This window comes from Moschus berezovskii, chromosome X (assembly GCF_049115385.1).
Source record: "Moschus berezovskii isolate FMDL1 chromosome X, NW_MosBer_1.0, whole genome shotgun sequence".
NCBI lineage: Eukaryota > Metazoa > Chordata > Mammalia > Artiodactyla > Moschidae > Moschus > Moschus berezovskii.
In genome coordinates, this window is record NC_142488.1 from 91,658,769 (window position 1) to 91,680,503 (window position 21,735).

The 21,735-nt window shown below is 39.0% G+C and overlaps 1 protein-coding gene across 1 annotated transcript in view; it reads left to right on the plus strand.

Annotated features, from left to right (window-relative positions):
* Positions 1-1,063: 1,063 nt before the first annotated feature.
* Positions 1,064-21,735, plus strand: part of NOX1 (NADPH oxidase 1) — a 37,797-nt gene continuing 17,125 nt past the window's right edge. The window contains 9 exon segments of the mRNA XM_055437867.2: positions 1,064-1,093; positions 1,312-1,466; positions 5,983-6,078; positions 14,356-14,466; positions 14,926-15,010; positions 15,341-15,486; positions 15,586-15,767; positions 15,857-15,916; positions 15,918-15,987. Of these exon segments, the coding sequence (XP_055293842.2) occupies positions 1,422-1,466; positions 5,983-6,078; positions 14,356-14,466; positions 14,926-15,010; positions 15,341-15,486; positions 15,586-15,767; positions 15,857-15,916; positions 15,918-15,987 (795 nt within the window). The 5' untranslated portion in view covers positions 1,064-1,093; positions 1,312-1,421.

Here is a 21,735-nt window from a genome sequence, read left to right on the forward strand (position 1 = left end):
CTCCTTAAAATTATTTTTAAATTACATATATATGTTTTGCACATTCTTCTGCATATATTTCATCATTTTAGAAAAGGATAAATAGCAGTGCCCAGAACTGAACACACAACTCTAGGTAATCCATCATACTAGAAGACAATCACCTCCCTCGTTTTAAACACTTTGCTGTTTTTGTTTAGTAACTCAATCGTGTCCAACTCTGACACCATGGACTGTAGCCCAACAGCCTCCTCTGTCCATGGGATTTTCCAGGCAAGAATATTGGAGTGGGTTGCCATTTCTTTCTCCAAGGGATCTTCCTGACCCAAGTGTCAAACCTGGGTTTCCACATCTCCTGCATTGGATGTGCATTCTTTACCCCTCTGCCACCAGGGAAGCTCATAAAACCCAGTATTTACTTATGAAAATTAATTGCATTCATGGAGAAAAATTCAAACTTTATAAACTAGATGTTAAATGTTACTAGTTATTTCTTATTTGACAAAAACCAATTAAACCAAAAAGGTCTCATTTTCATAATACCCCCTTATATAACAAATTATCAGACACATTTGTACATATGGGTGTACTATCTTAGAATATTTTTATAAGTAACCTAAAATCTGATTCGACAAATCATTCAACTGAAAAGTATTGTACTGATTTTATTATACAGTCTTGACTCAACAGTGGCTTTCAGCTTTACCTATCTATATAACATAAAAATTCCCAAATATTTTGAGACAAATACTTTGCCTCTATTTTCTTCTGAGCTGAGGTGTACATTTATACCTGTGAAAATTTCTTTTATTCTATGTGGCCATTCTTTTCACTTATCCTTCCAACCAGTCAAGAGCTCTCCAGAATCAGGTCATCTTCCAGGAGAACTGGTAAACTAAGTTTCTGAGCTAGCCAAGCTGAGGTCCAAATTGCAGCCAGCAGAGGCAACAACTCTTCTGAAAACCCACCTCAAAGCAGCATCCTTAACATGCTTGTGTTCTGCCCTGCTTTTCCAGAGGTCATCTGTTTATAGCTTCAGCCTGAACTCTTCCTTCTGAGAAACCTTAGCAAATGTCTTATCAAGGAAGACAATGCCTCATATTAAGACATGTTGGTAAGTTAATGGGAGGGGATATTCTCACCTAAGAAGATTGTTATTTCCTGAAGGGATAAAACCCCACCTGGGAAAACCCCTGTGGTACTTATAGGTAGGGCTGGTCTACCAAGGCTGATAACATAGTTCTGACCAGAGGAGGAAGACAGAGTGCATTTATTCGTTCCTGAAAGCTTTGTGGGTAGATGTACATCTTTCTGTAATCTGCAATCTTAAAGTTTCACAAACTCTGAGCTGGACAGAGGTGCTAACCCTGAAGAACCTCTCCAGAATCCACGTTGCTGAATCTTCCTTGCTGCCTGCAGAGGCTCCAAACCACCTTTTGACAATGGGAAACTGGGTGGTTAATCACTGGTTTTCAGTTTTGTTTCTGGTAAGTGATTTTTCACTTTCTATTAATTACTCTTAGAGTAAGGAGATGTTACATTTGTTAATATATGTACAGTTACTGGAAAGGGAAAGATTCCATGACAATATTGAGCTCTTCAAGGTCAGTTATCACTGAAAGGTCCAATCCTAGGATTTCATATAATGTTTAATATACTTTTCTGTGTATGATGTATTTCAGTATTTTAGAAATCAGTCCAACTCCAGAAATTGATTGATAAAGAGACAAGAATATAAAACACAAGTATTTGGAGTTTCAATCTGTTTTCATTTTTTTCCTCTTTTTCCTTTTCATTTCACTTCTAACTACTGCTATGGAGCACTCATTTCTGTCCATTCTTTCTATCCTGCTCACACCAAGAAATCATAAAATCATTGAATGTTTGAGGTAGAAGTGATCTTAGAGATTATGGCCTAGCACTGTCCACTAGAAATATAATGTGAAGTCACATATGTAATTTTAAAATTGTCTAATACCTATGTTTGGATGTGAGAGTTGGACTATAAAGAGGGCTGAGCACAGAAGAATTGATGCTTTTGAACTATGATGTTGGAGAAGACTCTTGAGAGTCCCTTGGACTGCAAGGAAATCCAACCAGTCCATCCTAGGGGAAATGGGTCCTGGTTGTTCATTGGAAGGGCTGATGTTGAAGCTGAAATTCCAGTATTTTGGAAACCTGATGTGAAGAACTGACTCATTTGAAAAGACCCTGATGTTGGGAGGGATTGGGGGCAGGAAGAGACGGGGACGACAGAGAATGAGATGGCTGGATGGCATCACCGACTCGATGGACATGAGTTTGAGTGAACTCCGGGAGTTAGTGATGGACAGGGAGGCCTGGCATGCTGCGGTCCATGGGGTCGCAAAGAGTTGGACACAGTTGAGCGACTGAACTGAACTGAATACCTATGGTGAAAAAGGTAAGAAGAAAATGGTGAAATGAATGTCCAGTAATATAGCTTGTTTAACCCAGTATATTTAAAATGTTATCCTTTAAACATGTAATCAATATGAAAATATTAATGAGATAATTTATATTATTTTATTTTGACTGTTTTTGAAATTCAATCTGTATTTTATACTTACAGCACATCTCAATTAAAACTAGACATATTTCGTGTACTTAGATGCCACATGTGGTTAGTGGCTATGACTTTAGGTAGTACAGAAAGAAAACAACTCTTTGATTTTACAAGGGAAAATAAGACCCAGATGTCACACAGTGAATTGATTGCAGAGCCATCACTCAATTCCAGCTCCCCAGTGTTCAAGCCAGAACTCCTTTACCATACTATATGTACACAATCCCCTACTCCTAACACACTCTCTAATTGAACTCTAGCTTCATTTCTGCTATTAACTGAGTGACCAAGATCAAATTACTTATCTTCTCTAGACTTCAGGTCACCAGTGTTATAGGTGGGGGAGGATTAATGAAAACTAGATTACATATAAATATGAGTGTTTCTAGCTCTAAAATCCTCTTTTTTAAATCCCTCTCTTAGGTGATGGTGATTTAAATATCTTTCCACCTTGCACCAATCTCTCCAGAGGGCTCAGACTTCTTATTATCTCTGACATGTACTCCTTTGCTATTTTTTTAATGAAAAATAAATTACTCCCAAAATACTTTTACTCCTCCTTCCTGCCAGGTCTTCTCCTTGACTTTCTTTTCCATTCATAGTGGAGGAAATTATAGTCTAGGTGGGGAAGGGAATGGACTTCCTTACAGATGTCACTGTATTTCATAATTCATATTTCTTGCAGTTGATTATTTGGCTGACACAGTGTTCTTTGCCTCTGTGTCCCTGTCAGATTCTGAAATATTTTTGCTCTCTCTAAATAAGTTTCTCTACCTTGTCTTCTGAACTCTTAAATTATCTGTGGCTTTCACCTCTCTTTTTCCATTAGGGTCAAAGATCTCTGGAAGACACACAACTCTGGAAAGGGTGTGTGGGCAAAGAATGCAGAAAGAAATTGAGTAGAAAAGCCAATCTGGTGATGACACAGCCAGAATTTATTACAATGCACCAAGCATTGTATTAATCACTTCACATGTATTATTTCATGTAACATTCACAGCATTGCTGTAGTGTAGATATTGTTATTATCCTCATTTTGTAAGTGAAGAAATTGAAGTTCAGAAAAGTTAAATCACAGATCTAAGATTACAGAGCTAGAAAGTGGTGGAGCTAGAATTTGAGCCCAGGGAGTTTGACTCCAACATCATGCTTCAAATCACTATCTTATGATGCTACAGGTATGTGACTGGTCCAGATCTAGGGAATCTGAATGGGCCATGTTCTAGACTAAAGGCCCTCTACTCATATGGCTGAGATGGTTCTGGACCATCCTAGGGCCAAAGATATATATTCAGTTTAGTTCAGTTCAGTCGCTTAGTCGTGTCCGACTCTTTGCAACCCCATGAACCACAGCATGCCAGGCCTCCCTGTCCATCACCAACTCCTGGAGTTCACTCAAACTCATGTCCATAGAGTTGGTGATGCCATCCAGCCATCTCATTCTCTGTCGTCCCCGTCTCCTCCTACCCCCAATCCCTCCTAGCATCAGACTCTTTTCCAGTGAGCCAACTCTTCACATAAGGTGGCCAAAGTATTGGAGTTTCAGCTTTAGCATCAGTCCTTCCAATGAACATCCAGAATCAATCTCCTTTAGAATGAACTGGTTGGATCTCCTTGCAGTCCAAGGGACTCTCAAGAGTCTTCTCCAGCACCACAGTTCAAAAGCATCAATTCTTCGGCGATCAGCTTTCTTCACAGTCCAACTCTCACAACCATACATGACCACGGGAAAAACCATAGCCTTGACTAGACGGACCTTTGTTGGCAAAGTAATGTCTCTGCTTTTTAATATGCTATCTAGGTTGGTCATAACTTTCCTTTCAAGGAGTAAGCGTCTTTTAATTTCATGGCTGCAATCAGCATCCGCAGTGATTTTGGAGCCCCAAAAAAATAAAGTCTGACACTGTTTCCACTGTTTCCCTATCTATTTCCCATGAAGTGATGGGACCAGATGCCTTGATCTTCGTTTTCTGAATGTTGAGCTTCAAGCCAACCTTTTCACTCTCCTTTTTGACTTTCACTAAGAGGCCTTTGAGTTCCTCTTCACTTTTCTGCCATAAGGGTGGTGTCATCTGCATATCTGAGGTTATTGATATTTCTCCCGGCAATCTTGATTCCAGCTTGTGCTTCTTCCAGCCCAGCATTCCTCATGATGTACTCTGCATATAAGTTAAATAAGCAGGGTGACAATATACAACCTTGACGTACTCCTTTTCCTATTTGGAACCAGTGTATTGTTCCATGTCCAGTTCTAACTGTTGCTTCCTGACCTGCATACAGGTTTCTCAAGAGGCAGGTCAGGTGGTCTGGTATTCCCATCTCTTTCAGAATTTTCCACAGTTTATTGTGATCCACACAGTCAAAGGCTTTGGCATAGTCAATAAAGCAGAAACATATTCAAGGTATGTATTCCAGTGCCCCCAGAGTCCTGATCAATTACAGACTTTGTTCTACAAAGCAATGGAGAGTAGGTTCCAAATTTCTCTCTTTGCCAATGGAGACAGATCTTGGGTCAGACAAAGTCTTAAGCGCTCAAATGAGTCCACAGCAATGATAGGTTAATTTGAAGAAAAGAATAACTACCTAAAAACAGGGAAGTGTATGTCAGGGTATAATTAAAGAGGCAGGCCCATCTGGAATGGTTTATTCCCTTCAGATGGGTATTGTTACAGATGTTGAATTTATTCTTTCTTTCTTTAGAAATCCATTTATTCACTTATTGCCATCTTTTAAGTGTAGTGGTTTGAATGATCTAGTCCAGGAGTTGGCAAACGTTTTCTGTAAAAGGCTAGATTGTACAATTTTAGGCTTTGCGGGCCATATGTTCTCTGTCACAATTTCTCAACACTTCCATTGAATCACAAAAGCAGTTATAAACAATACAGAAACAAGTAGGTGTGGCTAAGTTCCAATACCATTGTATTTATAGATACTGGAATTTAAATTTCGTATAATTTTTGCGTGTCATGAAATATATTCTTCTTTTGATTTTTCCAACCATTTAAAAATGGGAAAAAATATAAAACCTATTCTTTAGCCTGTAGGCTGTACAAAATAGGTGGTGAGCTAGATTTGGCCTATGAGCCTTGATTGGCTGACCTTGGTGATTAGCATCATTAGTGTATGTCTTAGAGTCCTGACTCACTCTGAGATTAAGTTTACTCATTTAAAATGAAACCAGATAGGATTTCCCTGATGGTCCAGTGGCTAGGAATCTGCACTTTCACTTCAGGGGGCACAGGTTAGATCCCTGGTCAGGGAACTAAGATTCCACATGCCTCGCAGCACATGCCCTCTGCCAAAAAAAGAAAACATATAAACACAAAATAGCCAAATGGTGAAATTATTCTTTACCCCTTATCTACTCCTTCCCATACCCAAATTTCACTTTATTCCTTGCTTCATTTTTCTTCCTCTAGGCTGCTTGGTTGGGGCTGAATGTTTTCCTGTTCGTGCATGCCTTCCGGTCATTTGAGAAGGCCACCAAGTACTACTACACGAGACAAATACTGGGGGTGAGTATCACAGTTGTGATGTGGGGAATCTCTCTGTTTTTTCTTGTCTATGAACCTGGCTCCTTTGTGACCCAATGCCCTCATTTTCACTAGAGATAGGGTTGCCAGTAAAAACTTCAGGCTACCCAGGTAAATTTGAATTCCAGAAAAATAACAAATCTTTTTTATTTATTTTACTTATTTATTTTTGGCTGTGTTGGATTTTCACTGCTATGCAGGCCTTTTCTCTAGTTGTGTTGAGCCAGGGCTACTCTTCTTTGCAGTGCCCAGGCTTCTCACTATGGTGGCTTCCCTTTGTTGTGGAGCATGGGCTCTAGGGCATCTGGGCTTCAGTATTTGTAGCTCCCAGGCTCTAGAGCAAATGCTAAATAGTTGTGGCCACTTAGTTGCTCCACCACATGTGGGATCTTCCTGGACCAGGGATCGAACAGGTGCGCCTTGCATTGCAAGGAGAATTCTTAACCACTGGGCCACAAGGGACGCCCCAAATCTTTTTTGTTAATTTAGTATTTATTTATTTGGCTGCGTCAAGCGTTAGTTGCAGCATGAGAGATCTCTCCTTGTGGCTCTGCGGTGCACGGACTCTCTAGTTGTTGCACCTGGGCTCAGTAGCTGTGGCATGTGGGTTTAGTTGCTGCATGGCAGGTAGGATCCCAGTTCCCTCATCAGTGATTGAATCGGCTCCCCCCCTCCCCCATCACAAAGTGGACTCTCAACCACTGGACCACTAGGCAAGTCCCAACAAGTATTTTTTTGGGGGTATCATTTATTCCAAATATTGCAAGAGACAGGGGCATATCAGAAAATGATTCATTTTTTTAAAGTTCAAATTTAGCTGAGCATCCTGTGTTTTTGTTTGCTAATCTGACAGACTTATCCAGGGCACACTCCCTGGCTCCAATAATGAAAACACACAATAAAGAAACACAATAATGAAAACACACAATATTGAGTAATTTTCAAACCAGTTTCCATAGAAATTCAGGTGTCCCTGCAGAGTGTGAGGGGAAAGCTAACAGGACAGTGTCCCTACATCAACCAAAGCAGCATTTACCTATCTTGTGGATTCCTGCTTATGATTTTAAGAAAGAGTTTGGCTGAAAACAAATGAATGAACAACTTGAAAACCATTGCTGTGGACTGATCTCACAGAAAAATACCTATCAAACAAGAGGGATACTTGGTGTGGCAAGTTTTGTGGAGTGGGTGGTGTTGCCAAATCCAAGGCCTGTAGAAAGATGGGGTCAAGTCAGAGTAACAGGATGGAGAAGCCTGGGGAAGGAGCAGATTATAAGGACAGGAGAGGAAGGGTGAGGTGGGTATGGCACGTTGGCATGGAAGTCAACAAGTAGAAGCTTGGAGATAAGAATGGTTCTCTCATAGGCTCGTCAATTTGGCCACTGCCTGGATAAAGAAACAAATTTGACTGCTAACTCTTGTCAGTTATTCAGTAACATGTAAGGATTTGAAGAAGTCACTTTCATCTTGATGGTGCCTTTTTTCATTAGCTTTCCAGGATGACTCACCTAGTATACATGTTTAAAGACAGCTTGTCCATTTTAAAAATCCTTCTTGTCTCTTCATAATCAAATGATTCATGTTGAGGTCACAACTCATTTGAATGTTCTGTTCAGACTTATTTCACCCTGCTGTTTTCCATTTTAAATGTTGTTCCTTGATCCTTCTTTGAAAACTATAACTCCAAAAGAAGTGTTAATTTGTTTTAAAAATAGTTTTTTACTAAGAGAATGATATAATAAATGTGACTAACTATTAAGAACAGAATTGCTTTATGATCAAAAACTCAGCAGGAGAAAAATGAATCATGCTGATATCCTGTGGACATCTCATTTTGTAAAATCATTTCTATAAAAAATTAACTATAAATGTTACTGCTTTCAAGGAGATCAAATGATATAAAAGTGTTAGAATAAAATGTGAAAATCACTTTCCATCACATTCCATGGAGATAACCTTTGTTAATGGTTCGACTTGTGTGTCTCTAAAGACACACTGATGTATACTCACAAATGCATCGGATATATAGGTTTTGTTTTTGAGATAGGTAATTTTTTTTATGGGAGGAAATTTGTTTTTTTTTTATTTTGAATTTTTATTTAATAAATGGTACAAAGCACAATGCCAAAAACATTAACAGTCAAAATTTCACCAAATGAAAAAATTACCACAGAATACACAGTTGCAAAAAGCCACATTAAGCCACTCTACAACTGCCTCAAGCTGCAAAAAGAAAAAAAAAAAGATAGGTAATATTTTTATTCACTTATTCCATATAAACAGTAAAACTTGCTCGTTTTGGTGTATGCTTCTATGAGTTTTGATAAACATTCAATAGAACACTTTAAAAAAAATTAACCAAAGAAAAAAAAGGATCACATTGTAGATATTGGCTGGAAATTTCTTCCTATACTTAGTGTATCTCAGATATCTCTCCATGTATGTACATAACCAGTGATGTACTGGGACTAGCTCATGCCAGTATGCAGTTGCCAGTTGTGCATCTCTTCCCACCCCTACATCCAGTATTGTTTAATGACATAAGGTTGGTATCTTGAAATCTGCCATGGTGGGAGTATTTACAACAGGTAAATTGACAAACACTGGAAATCAAGAATCTCCTTTCCCCTGAAAACTGGTTGTGAAGCATTTACCAGCCTTACACTACTGCCTATAGATAACGCTCATTCTTTTAAGAGAATAACAGTTAATGGCATTCAGGTACCATAATTTATTTAACCATTCCCAAGGGTATGTCTGAAATTTATGCTTCCTTTAGGAAAATACAGAGTTATTTTATTCAGAGGAATGAGTTTAAATCCATAGTCAATGAGGTATTAATGACAGCTGCAACTGAATTAAAAAATCAGTTAGTGTTGAAAAGTGAACATAAATTGGTGTATTTCAAAGTGCTGCTATGGGGGAAAAAAGATTTGCTCTGAAAACATTTTATCGCATACAGATATCCTCAACAGAATATGAAGCTGTGAAATTGTAGTCCTATATTTTTCAATTCACTTGTCAATTTTAGCTTTAAGGAACATTTGTGATGCAAATAATCAAGCGGTGGGAACTAATGTGGAAATGCAGGATCTTTGAGATAAGCAGAGAATATTTACTCAGAAACAGAACAGACTATCTCTACCAAAAACAGCTGGGGTGTGACTCAGCAGAGGGAGAAAACACAGGTCATGTGGAAGAGTCAGAAATGGAAAACAGTAGGGCAGCTCATGTTCACTGTACTGCCAGACATTATAAGCCATTATGGTTGTAGGCATATCTTGACCTAGCTTATTAAACCAATGTCATGTTGTCTGGGTTTAGGTTGTATGGAAAAATAGTCTTTGTGCGAAAAGATTATTAGAAAAAGGTGGGTGGTGGTGATGATTTAGTCACTCAGTCATGTCCGACTCTTGTGACCCCATGGACTGTAGCCCACCAGGCTCCTCTGTCCATGGAATTTTCCAGACAAAAATACTGGAGTGTGTTGCCATTTCCTACCCCAGGGGATCTTCCTGATCCAAAGTCAGTGACAAATTGTTTATTGTAAAAACCAATTGCATAAATAGAGGGGTTCTTTTTCAGTACCATGGATTACCCTGTCTAGTGAAGCCTACCTACCAACTCCCTTTCAGATTAATATTTTTAAATATAGTCAATAAAATACATGGGATTACAATAGAAACCAATTATATTAAAATATAATCAAAATATACAATAAAAAAATTTGTGAGAGAGTAACATATCTATCTGCTTCTTTAGTTGTTGTTGTTTAGTCTCTCAGTCATGTCTAACTCTTTGACACTCCATGGACTGTAGCCCACCAGACTTCTCTGTCCATGGGATTCTCCAGGCAAGAATACTGGACTGGGTTGCCATTTCCTTCTCTGAGAAAGGGCAAAGAAATTGTTAACTCTGCCTCATCTTCTTCCTTTTAGCAAGTCACTGACAGGCACAAATGTAAGGCTGGTCAGTCAGATGAAGTGCAACAAAAATTGTCTGGCTGTTGCCACAACGTTGTTGCTGCTAGGAAATTGTTATACTACATTGTATGCAGTCCCAAGTACATGGAGCTGACTCAGAGACCAGTTGTACAGTTGAGGAGAGAAATTGAAATTAGCTACCACAGAGTTGAACATATTCTGTCCAGTCCATACGTAATCAAGCCTGTTTCTGGGCTCAATACTTTGAAGCACCGATTCCTTGTCTCCTTTTCTAGCAGCTTCTACTATTACATCAGATGTAATACTGGAGAAAAGAATGGCAAATGACTTCAGTATTCTTGCCTTGAGAACCCCATGAACAGTATGAAAAGGCAAAAAGATAGGACATTGAAAGATTAACTCCCTAGGTCGGTAGGTGCCCAATATGCTACTGGAGATCAGTGGAGAAATAACTCCAGAAAGAATGAAGGGATGGAGCCAAAGCAAAAACAACACCCAGCTGTGGATATGACTGGTGATAGAAGCAAGGTCCGATGCTGTAAAGAGCAATATTGCATAGGAACCTGGAATGTTAGGTCCATGAATCAAGGCAAATTGCAAGTGGCCAAATAGGAGATGGCAAGAATGAACATCGACATTTCAGAAATCAGTGAACTAAAATGGACTGGAATGGGTGAATTTAACTCAGATGACCATTATATCTACTACTGTGGGCAGGAATCCCTTACAAGAAATGGAGTAGCCATCATAGTAAAGAAAAGAGTCCAAAATGCAGTACTTGGATGCAATCTCAAAAACGACAGAATGATCTCTGTTCATTTCCAAGACAAACCATTCAATATCATGGTCATCCAAGTCTATGCCCTGATCAATAACGCTGAAGAAGCTGAAGTTGAATGGTTCTATGAAGACCTACAAGACCTTTTAGAACTAACATCCAAAAGGATGTCCTTTTCATTATAGAGGACTGGAATGCAAAAGTAGGAAGTCAAGAAACACCTGGAGTAACAGGCAAATTTGGGTTTGGAGTGCAGAATGAAGCAGGGCAAAGCTAATAGAGTTTTGCCAAGAGAACACACTGGTCATAGCAAACACCCTCTTCCAACAACACAAGAGAAGACTCTACACATGGACATCACCAGATGGTTGAAACCAAAATCAAGTTGATTATATTCTTTGCAGCCAAAGATGGAGAAGCTCTATACAGTCAGTAAAAACAAGACCGGGAGCTGACTGTGGCTCAGATCAAGAACTCCATATTGCCAAATTCTGACTTCATTTGAAGACAGTGGGGAAAACCACTAGACCATTCAGGTATGACCTAAATCAAATTGCTTATGATTATACAGTAGAAGTGAGAAATAGACTTAAGTGCCTAGATCTGATAGAGTGCCTGATGAACTCTGGATGGAGGTTCGTGACATTGTACAGGAGACAGGGACCAAGACCATCCGAAGAAAAAGAAATGCAAAAAAGCAAAAGGGCTGTCTGAGGAGGCCTTACGAATAGCTGTGAAAAAAGGAGAAATGAAAGGCAAAGGAGAAAAGGAAAGATATACCCATTAGAATGCAGAGTTCCAAAGAATAGCAAGGAGAGATAAGAAAGCCTTCCTCAGCGATCAATGCAAAGAAATAGAAGAAAATAATAGAATGGGAAAGACTAGAGATCTCTTCAAGAAAATTAGAGATACCAAGGGAACATTTCACGTAAAGATGGGCTCAATAAAGGATAGAAATGGTATGGACCTAACAGAAGCAGGAGATATTAAGAAGAGATGGCAAGAATACACAGAAGAACTGTACAAAAAGGATTTTCATGACACAGATAATCACGACGGTGTGATCACTCACTTAGAGCCAGACATCCTGGAATGTGAAGTCAAGTGGGCCTTAGGAAGCATCACTCTGAACAAAGCTAGTGGAGGTGATGGAATTCCAGTTGAGCTATTTCAAATCCTAAAAGATGATGCTGTGAAAGATGCTGCACTCAATATGTCAGCAAATTTGGAAAACTCAGCAGTGGCCACAGGACTGGAAAAGGTCAGTTTTTATTCCAATCCCAAAGAAAGGCAATGCCAAAGAATGCTCAAACTACCGCAAAATTGCACTCATCTCACATGCTAGCAAAGTAATGCTCAAAATTCTCCAAGCCAGGCCTTAGCAATACATGAACCGTGAACTTCCACATGTTCAAGCTGGTTTTAGAGAAGGCAGAAGAACCAGAGATCAAATTGCCAACATCCGCTGTATCATCGAAAAAGCAAGAGAGTTCAGGGAAAACATCTATTTCTGCTTTATTGACTTTGCCAAAGCCTTTGACTGTGTGGGTCACAATAATCTGTGGAAAATTCTGAAAGAGATGGGAATACCAGACCACCTGACCTGCCTCTTGAGGAACCTGTATGCAGGTCAGGAAGCAACAGTTAGAACTGGACATGGAACAATACACTGGTTCCAAACAGGAAAAGGAGTATGTCAAGGCTGTATATTGTCACCCTGCTTATTTAACTTATATGCAGACTACATAATGAGAAACGCTGGACTGGAGGAAGCACAAGCTGGAATCAAGATTGCCAGGAGAAATATCAATAACCTCAGATATGCAGATGACACCACCCTTATGGCAGAAAGTGAAGAACTAAAGAGCCTCTTGATGAAAGTGAAAGAGGAGAGTGAAAACGTTGGTTTAAAGCTCAACATTCAGAAAACGAAGATCATGGCATCTGGTCCCATCACTTCATGGGAAATAGATGGGGAAACAGTGGAAACAGTGTCAGACTTTATTTTTCTGGGCTCCAAAATCACTTCAGATGGTGACTGTAGCCATGAAATTAAAAGATGCTTACTCCTTGGAAGGAAAGTTATGACCAACCTAAACAGCATATTAAAAAGCAGAGACATTACTTTGCCAACCAAGGTCCATCTAGTCAAGGCTATGGTTTTTCCAGTGGTCATGTTTGGATGTGAGACTTGGACTATAAAGAGGGCTGATCGCCGAAGAATTGATGCTTTTGAACTGTGGTGTTGGAGAAGACTCTTGAGAGTCCCTTGGACTGCAAGGAGATCCAACTAGTCCATCCTAGGGGAAATCGGTCCTGGGTGTTCATTGGAAGGAGTGGTGTTAAAGCTGAAACTCCAGTATTTTGGCCACCTGATGCGAAGAGCTGACTCACTTGAATAGACCCTGGTGCTAGGAGAGATTGAGGGCAGGAGGAGAAGTGGACGACAGAGGATGAGAAGGGTGGATGGCATCACGGACTCAATGGACATGAGTTTGTGTAAACTCCGGGAATTCATAATGGACAGGGAGGCCTGGTGTGCTATGGTTCATGGGGTCGCAAAGAGCTGGACATGACTGAGTGACTGAACTAAGTGAACTGAACTTATGTATGCTGCCTGACCACATAAGGAAATAATTTTGAAATTCTGTTCTTAGAAATTCTCCCTTCTCAAATCTTTACCTAAGTTTAAATTTTTACTCTGAGGGGTTTCTTTGTTTTGTTTTATTCAATTATTAAAGGGATCTTAAATATAAACAGTTAATTTTTAAATTGTTTTTATTACATGATTATTACATACTTATAACTGCAACATTAGAAAGTATAGAAAAGAGAAAAATAGTCACTTTAATTATAACTCAAAATATCTAAGCTATATTTAAAATGCAATATATATATTCAAGACTGTTTTACAAATGATGAACTAAATTCATAATTGACTGTATTAAGCAAAAATCCTCATTGCAAAGTGTTACATTCATATAATTTATTTGTTAACTCAAATCATTAAATCCTGTTCTCTTTCATATTGATAAATATTTAGTCAAACATTTCCAAACCACTGTCATGAGGATTTCTCAATTCAGTATTCAGTTCAGTTCAGTCGCTCAGTCGTGTCCTACTCTTTGAGACCCCATGAATCACAGCACGCCAGGCCTCCCTGTCCATCACCAACTCCCGGAGTTCACCCAGACTCATGTGCATCAAGTCGGTGATGCCATCCAGCCATCTCATCCTCTGTTGTCCCCTTCTCCTCCTGCCCCCAATCCCTCCCAGCATCAGAGTCTTTTCCAGTAAGTCAACTTGTTACATGAGGTGGCCAAAGTATTGGAGTTTCAGCTTTAGCATCAGTCCCTCCAATGAACACCCAGGATTGATCTCCTTTTGAATGGACTGGTTGGTTCAGCAAATTTTCTGTCATTTGTAAACAGAGAGTTTGGACTCATTGTCGGGTCTCAGACAGGTGGACCAGGCCTGTGCTCACCTGCTAGATGAAGAGATGAAGCAGCTGATGGTTTCTTCTCTCCTCTGTTCTAGTCAGTGCTGGCCTGGGCCTGAGCCTCTGCTCACTGCTTGAATTTTAACAGCATGCTGATCCTTCTTCCTGTGTGTCGAAATTTGCTGTCTTTCCTGAGAGGCACCTGCTCAGTGAGTCCTAACCACTTGTAGGTCATTTTTCACATTAAAGGCAAAAGACTCTGTACATCTCAGTAGGACAACTCAATACGAAGACCCTAGGAATGGAAGCCAGAGATCTCCTTTGGGGGGTGAGGCAAGGGGGTGAGCAAGAGTAGGTGGGTATTGGCATGCTTTATGTAAGACATGTTGGTTATATATTGAAAGTGAAAGTATTAGTTGCTCAGTTGTGTCCAAGTCTTTGTGATCCCATGGACTGTAGGCTGCCAGGTTCCATGGAATTCTCCAGGCAAGAATACTAGAGTGGGTAGCCATTTCTTTCTCCAGGGTATCTTCCCAACCCAGGGATTGAACCTGTGTCTTCTGCATTGCGGGCAGATTCTTTACTATCTGAGCCACCAGGGAAGCTCAAATAGTGAATTTCATAAAGCTTCCTGGAGACACCTGACCATGATCATTTCACATTTGTAGTTTTATAGGAGTACCCTGAGAAAGCAACTGGATCACAACCTCACCTTCCACAAACTGGTGGGATATATGATCTGCCTACACACAGGTAACTGGGGCAACGGATGAACCTGCAGGCTTCCAGACATTCAGAATCTGGTTTCACTCATCCATGTGTATAAACATTCAAATATATTTATTGAATACCTGGCACTATTTGCCAGGCACCATTTTAGACCTGCTTTCATGGAATTTACATTTTATTTTTGGGAGTGAATATTTAAAAAATCTTAATTATCTCTGTAATCATTATTGGGCACTTTATGTGGACTCACCATTCTGCTTGGTACCACATGTAGGATTTTCCCTTTCTAGTGAGGCATGCCTGCCATGATGTTTCTCAGACAACTTTCACATTCCTTTCCATCTTTCCATTTAGCTATTCACATCATTGCACACCTGTTTAACCTTGAACGATATAGCAGAAACAGACAGGCCACAGATGGATCCTTTGCTTCCATTCTCTCCAACCTACCTCATCAGGAGACTGATTCATGGCTAAATCCCATCCAGTCCCCAAACACAGTGAGTTAATTCAAGGGGAAAACATCTGGGATCTGGACATGAGCAGGAAGGTCATGATGTGGTGGACATTGTGTCTGGCTGAAATTTCTCCTTTCATAGACAGTGGTGTATGTGACATTCACCAGCATTGCTGGTCTCGCTGGAGTGATCATCACAATGGCTCTGGTTCTCATGGTGACTTCAGCTATGGAATTTATCCAGAGGAGTTATTTTGAGGTCTTCTGGTATACACACCACATTTTTATCATCTACTTCATTGGCTTAGGAATTCATGGTCTTGGGTAAGGTCCTCAAACTCCCATTTTTCATGCCCCAGTTCCTGATCTTGTATAATTTTTTGCCAGATATTGTCCTTTTTTTCCTGCCTCAGTGGAATTGTCCAGGGTCAAACAGAAGAGAGCATGGCTGAGAATCACCCTCACAAGTGTGCAGTTTTTTGAGAAGTGGGATGATCCTGCTTCCTACTGCAAGCCTCCCCAATTTGAAGGGCTCCCTGCTGAGGTAAGGCCAGGACAAGGATAGTAGACTCTTGCTAGGAGATGTTATTGTCAATGTTGTTATTATCACTCTTCTTATAATCATTATTAGTTCAGCCTGGTGCTGACTCCTATGGAGGACATATGCTGTAGGTTATTCATCTTATGGCTGAATGCTTGTACTTTTTGACCAGCATCTCCCAATTTCCCTCACCTTCCAGCTTTCCCTTACAACTTTGTTTTTGAGTTCAATTTTTTTTTTCAAATTGAACTATAGTTGACTTACAGTATATATTAGTTTCAAGTGTACAACAGAGTGATTTGGTATTTTTATATATTACAAAATGATCACTGTAATAAGTTGCCATCTGTCACCATGCTGCTGCTGCTGCTGCTAAGTCACTTCAGTCGTGTCCGACTCTGTGTGACCCCATAGATGGAAGCCCACCAGGCTCCCCCGTCCCCGGGATTCTCCAGGCAAGAACACAGGAGTGGGTTGCCATTTCCTTCTCCAATGTGTGAAAGTGAAAAGTGAAGTCGCTCAGTCATGTCCGACCCTTAGCAACCCCATGGACTGCAGCCTACCAGGCTCCTCCATCCATGGGATTTTCTAGGCAATAGTACTGGAGTGGCTTGCCAGTTATTAAAATGTTATTGACTATATTTCACATGCTGTACATTACATCTCTGTGACTTATAACTGAAAGTTTGTACCTTTTAATCTCCTCACCTATGTTATGCATTCCCCCCCATACCCCTTCTGGCATCACCAGTCTCTTCTCTGTATCAATGAATCTGTTTCTGTTTTGTTTGTTTATTTGTTTTGCTTTTTAGATCCCACATGTAAGTGAAATCATGTGGTATTTGTCTTTCTCTGACTTATTTAACTTTGCATAATATCCTTAGGGTCCATCCATGTTGTTGCAAATGGCAAGATTTCACTCTTTTTTATGGTTGAGTAATAATATGTATAATATATATATATATGACATCCATTATATATGCACATATAAAATCATATCTTCTTTATCTATTCATCTATCAATGGACACTTAGATTGTTTCCATATCTTGGTTATTTTAAATAATGATGCAGTGGATCTTTTCCAGTTAGTGTTTTTTGGTTACTTTGGAAAGATACAATTGACCCTTGAACAACAGAGGGGTTAGGAGTGACAATCCTTGGGAAGTAAAAAATCTGTGTATAACTTTACATCTGGCCTTTTGCATCCACAGTTTGGCTTTAGTAGACCCAACCAACAACAGATCTTGTAGTACTGTAGTATGTATTTATTGAAAAATCTGCATATAAATGGACATGTGCAGTTCAAACTCATGTTGTTCAAGGGTCAACTGTACCCAGAAGTGGAGTTGCTAGCTCCTATGATAGTTCTGTTTTTAATTATTTTGAGGAACTGCCATACTGTTTTACATTAAGTAAAATTGGCTGCACCAATTTATACTCCCTCCAACAGTGTGTAAGGATTCTCTTTCTTCCACATTCTTACCAACACTTGTTATTTGTTGTCTTTTAAATAATGGACATTGTGACAAGTGTGAAGTAATATCTCATTGTGGTTTTGATTTGCATTTCCCTGATAATTTAGTGACATTTTGTATCCTTTCATGTGTCTGTTAACCATCTGTATGTCTTTTAAAAAAAATGTCTATTCAGGTTCTCTATTTTTAAATTGGGTTGTTTGTTTGATGTTGAGTTATATGAATTCTTTGCATAGTTTGGATATTAACCCTTTGTTGGATGTATCATTTGCAAGTATCTTCTATTCTATAGGCTATCTTTTCATTTTATTGATAGTTTCTTTCACTGTATGGGTTTTTTATTTGATATAGTCCTATTTGTTTATTTTTGCCTTTGTTTCTCTTGACTGAGGAGACATATTAAAAAAAATATATTGACTGACTAAGACTGATGTCAAAGAGCATGCTGCCTACTTTCTTCTAGGAAATTTATGGTTTCAAGTTTTACATTAAAATCTTTAATTCATCATCATTTGAGTTTATTTTTGTTTATAGTGTAAGAGAGTAGTCCAATTTGATTCTTTTGCATGTAGCTGTTCAGTTTTCCCAAAACCATTTATTAGAGAGGGTATCTTTCCCCCATAATCTTGCTGCCTCTGTCATAGATTAATTGTTCATTTAACTGTGGATTTATTTCTGGGCTCTCTATTCTGCTCCATTTAGCTATATGTGTTTTTGTGTCAGTATCATACTGTTTTGATTACTGTAGCTTTGTAGTATAGCTTGAAACACAGGAGCTCAAGCTTTGCTCTTCTTTCTCAAGACTGTTTTGGTTATCTAGGGTCTTTTGTGTTTCCACACATATTTTAGAATTATTTGTTCTAGTTCTGCAAAAAATGCCATTAGTACTTTCGTAGGAATTGTACTGAATCTGTAGATTGCCTTGGGCAGTATTGTCATTTTAGCAATAATAATTCTTCCAATCCATGAGCACAGTATATCTTCCCATGTATTATATCCTCTTCAATTTCTTTCATCAATATCTTATAGTTTTCCAAGTATAGATATTTTTTTTTACCTCTTTGGTTAGGTTTATTCCTAGGTGTTTTATTCTTTTTGATGCCACTGTAAGTGGGATTGCTTTCTTCATTTCTCTCTCTGATAGTTCATTTTTAGTGTATGGAAACACAGCATTTCTGTTGTGTTAACAGAACACATAATTAACATATTAGTTATCATGTTGTTGTTTAGTCACTAAATTGTGTCCAACTCTTTGCAACCTCATGGACTATAGCCCACCAGGCTCCTCTGTCCATGGGATTTCCCAGGCAAGAATTCTGGAGTGGGTTGCCATTTCCTTCTCCAAGGCATTTTCCCAACCCAGGGATCAAACTCATGTCTCTTGCATTGGCAGGCAGATTCTTTACCACTGAGCCACCAGGGAAGCCTACATTTGTTAGTAATTCTAGAATAAGATCTATTTAGGTTGAACTGGATGAAACTGCCATTTTTGTGGGATAATTGCTCAACATCAGCAGTTTCATCCACTTTGACCTAATAAGACAGGAAAGTAAGACTGCTGTGGATTTCCCCTAACTAACTCATTCTGCTGAGTGGTCCAGACCCAAAGTTTCCAAGGTCCCCAGTTACATTGTCTGTGACCTTTGTAAGAGCCACAGTGCTTTCTTTGGCTACCACAGTGCATCCTAAGGAGTGTCACTAGGAAAGCACAAAAATAACTTCAAAAGTAAGAACAAAACTGAAAATGTCAGCCTGGTTGCAGCACCAGGACATGTGTCCCAGACATGCCAGCCACAGGCTGGGCCCATAGGAGGTAGCTCTTAACTTGTTAATATATATTATTGATATATTAATTTTGTATCCTGAAACTTTACTCAATTCATTTGTTAGTTCTAATAGTTTCCTGGTGGTGGCCTTAGAGTTTTCTATATATATTATTTTGTTACCTACAAACAGTGACAGTTTTACTTCTTTCTAATTTAGATTCCATTTATGTATTTTTCTTGTCTAGTGTGGTTAATACTTCCAATACTATGTTGAATAACAGTGGCAAGAGTGGGCATCCTCATCTTGTTCCTGATCTTAGAGAAAATACTTTCAGGTTTTCACTAGTGTAGATAATGTTGGCTGTGGATTTGTCATATATGGCATTTATTTTGTTGAGGTATGTTTCTTGTATGCCCACTTTTTTAAGAGTTTTTTTTTATCATAAATGGATGTTGAATTTTATCAAAAGATTTTAGGCATCTATTGATATGATCATATAATTTTTATTTTTCAACTTGTTAATGTGATGTATCACATTGATCGATTTGCAGATATTAAACCATTCTTGCATCCCTGGGATGAGTCCCATTTGATCATGATGTATAATTCTTTTAATGTATTATTGAATTCTGTTTGCTAATATTTTATTGAGAATTTTCACATGTATGTTCATCAGTAATATTGACCTGTAATTTTCTTTTGTAGTGTCTGGTTTTGGTATTAAGGTGGTGCAGGCCTTACAGAATGCATTCAGAATTGTTTCTTTTGTGATTTTTTGGAATAATTTGAGAAGGGTAGGTGCTACCTCTTCAGCTGTTTAGTAGAATTCACCTATGAAGCCATCTTGTCCCAGACTTTTGTTAGGAGTATTTTTTTTTTTTACTACTGATTTAATTTCTTTGCTGGTAATCAATCTGCTCGTATTTTCTATTTCTTCCTGATTCATTCCTGGGAGATTGTATGTTTCTAGGAATTTATCAATTTCTTCTGCTTTGTCCATTTTATTAACCTATAATAATTTTTTGTAGTAATCTCTTATGATCCTTTATATTTGTATGGTGTTAGTTGTAACTTTTCTTCTTTCATTTCTGATTTCATTTACTTGGGACCATTCTTTTTCTTGATGAGTATGGTTAAAAATTTATCCATTTTGTTTATCTGTTCAAAGAACCAGCCTTTAGTTTCATTGATTTTTTTTCTTTTAGCCTCTGTTACATTTGTTTCCACTCTGATCTTTACTGATGCTGAGCTCTTTAAGCTTTTGCGTGACTGTAAAACTCTCTTTTTCAAATCTGAATGATAGCGTTGTCAGGTATTCTTGGTTGTAGGTTTTTTCCTTTCATCCCTTTGAATATATAGTGTCTCTTTCTTCTGGCCTGTAAAGTTTCTGCTGAAAAGTTAGCTGCTAGTCTTATGGAAGTTCCCTTGTACATAACTACTTCCTTTTCTCTTGTTCCTTTTCAGATTCTCTCCTTATCTTTAATTTTGCCATTTTAATTATAATGTGCCTTGGTGTGGAAATCTTTGAGTTCATCTTGTTTGGGACTCTCTGTGCCTCCTGGACCTGGATGTCTGCTTCCTTCCCCAGGTTAAGAAAGTTTTCAGCTATTATTTCTTCAAATAAGCTATCTGCCCCCTTTTCTCTCTCTTCTTCTCTGAGACCCCTATAATACAAATGTTAGCCTGCTTGACAAGGTCCCAGAAGTCTCTCAAGCTTTCCTCATTTTTAAAAATTGTTTTTTCTGTTTAGCTCCAGTGATTTCTCTTACTCTGTCTTCCAATGTGCTGATCTGTTCTTCTGCATCATCTAATTTACTGTTAATTCCTTCTGGTGTATTTTTTATTTCAGTTACTTTATTTCAGCTCTGTTTGGTTCCTCTTTATCTTTTCTAACTCTTTGCTAAAATTTCTCAGTGTTCAGTTTTTATTTTCCTGAGTTTGTTGAGCATCTTTATGATCATTACCTTTAACTCTTCAGGTAGATTACTTATCTCTATTTTGCCTAGTTTTTCTGAGGTTTTATGTTGTTCATTTATCTGGGACATATTCCTCTGTCTCCTCATTTTGGCTAATTCTCTTAATTTATTTCTGTATATTAGGTAGGTCAATTACATTTCCTGATCTTGAAGAAGTAGCCTTACGTAGGAGACATCCTTTGAGGCCCAGTAGCACACTCCTCTCTGATCATCAGAACTATATGCTTATGGGTGCCCCCTTTGTGAGTTGTGTGGTCTCTTCTGTTGTGAGGCTGACTACTGTGGGCCTGTGGGCATACTGGTAAGCATGATTGGCCTCTGGCCCAGTTGACTGCCATACCCTGCCTCTTGGGGTGGCCACCAACATACTGGGGGACTGGGTCCCCTATGTGGCTGCCTTCACAGTCTGGGGGTCCTAGGGTTGGTGCCAGCCTGCTGCTGGGTGGGTCCATGTCCAAGTGTGACTACCCTGGGGGTGGGGGGACATCAATGCCAGCCCACTGGTGGGTGGGTAAGCTCCCAGCACTAATA